Raw genomic sequence first — 1,475 nt, forward strand, 5'->3', positions numbered from 1 at the left:
GTTTCTTCCCCATACCCTCCATTATACTTTTTTTTAATTTTTGGCGATGCTATACGAATCGCTCCTTTTCCTCCTTTCTATGGATCGTTTCGATGTGTATCACTGTCTTCATGTAACTGTTGTTGTGGCCAGTTGGAGTGGCGGGCAAGGGACATGGTGTGACGACGCTTTAGTTTCCTTGCAGTGCCACACTAACCACGCGCCGCGTTGCTGCCGAGCGTGCACCAACACGCCCCAGCTCCAAGGCTTTCACGGCACTGTCGCTGCTGAGGTACTGAAGGGCCCAGGCACTTTTAACGTGCCTCTTTGAGGCTGGCTGTGAGGATTGTTGTTTGTGCGCTGCCCTCATTGCCGTTATGTTTGCTCTCCACTTCCTTCACTTGCTCCCGCTTGTCACAAGGCACACATACAAACACACGCACAGGGACAAGAGCCACCAGACACGTCACCACGAGGGCTGCGATGCTTTTCCCGGAAGAAGATGGACCACCGGGCAGCGTCCCCGCGGCGGCCAGCACTGAACCCGAGAAAACGCCAGGAGCCGAGAGGCGCGGGAAGACACGCAGAAAGGGTAGCGGTAAGGGACGCAACCCGTTGCGTGTGGTACAGTCAGCTGGTGTCGTGAAAGCTAAGCACTTTGATGGGGCTAATTCCCACTCGCAGGTGGATGCCGCTCCTGCCGCTTGCACCACTGTCCCTCCGCTGGCGAGCAGGCAGCAAGGGTGTAATAAGGCGCCATTCCCCACGGGCAGTGACGGGCTGGTCGCGGACAGCAGTGCCTCGCAACAGCACGGGTGCCGGGATGAGCCGAAACGGGAACTGCCCACCCCACCGCCTCCAACGGGCAATTCGTCCCGTACCATTGCAAAACACGATGAGTCTGCTTGCAGTGGAGCACACGGGCTTGGCGAGGCTGCGCGCCACGAGACAACGCCGGACGGAAGTCGTGCTGAGGGCGCTCTTACAGTGGCAATGCATGCCGTTAGTTCCAGGAGGGAGGAGCCGTGTGAGTGCCGTTGTGGAGAAACAGAGAAGGTTTTGAACGGCTCTGAGAGCACCGGACTCAACGGTGCATCTCTAGACGCCCAAGTAGCACCCCCCGAGCCGTCGCCCCGCCTTGATGTGCCGCCGTCCCCTGCTGTGTACTCGCCACACCTGAAGGATGCTTCCTCTCACAGTGGCCGAGTATACAGTTTCTCTCTGCGCTGCTGGGTGTTGTGTCCCCTTGTGGCGATTCTGGTGGCGGTTAGCATTATGACGATGATACTGTCCATTGCAGCTGCACGGACAAGCTCAAGAGTTGCCTTAGCTACTTTGCATAGCGTGATTTTTGCTAATATGGAGACGGCCGTGGGTCGCATGACGCTCTCCAAGATGGTGCGCATGGCGACTTCAACAGGCAGCATGTACTTCTCCAATAACACCTTCCCGAATCCCGTAACGGACAAGCTGATGCCGCTGGAGAATGGCATGAT

At 57.4% G+C, this 1,475-nt stretch overlaps 1 protein-coding gene across 1 annotated transcript; it reads left to right on the forward strand.

The window, feature by feature from the left end:
* Nucleotides 1-462: 462 nt before the first annotated feature.
* Nucleotides 463-1,475, forward strand: DQ04_20211000 (protein kinase; the record flags this gene model as incomplete). Its single annotated transcript, XM_009317904.1, has 1 exon — nt 463-1,475. A coding segment is annotated over one exon (1,013 nt), but the record flags the coding sequence as incomplete, so codon positions are not given.

Source organism: Trypanosoma grayi (assembly GCF_000691245.1).
Source record: "Trypanosoma grayi strain ANR4 Tgr_2021_V1, whole genome shotgun sequence".
Lineage (NCBI taxonomy): Eukaryota > Euglenozoa > Kinetoplastea > Trypanosomatida > Trypanosomatidae > Trypanosoma > Trypanosoma grayi.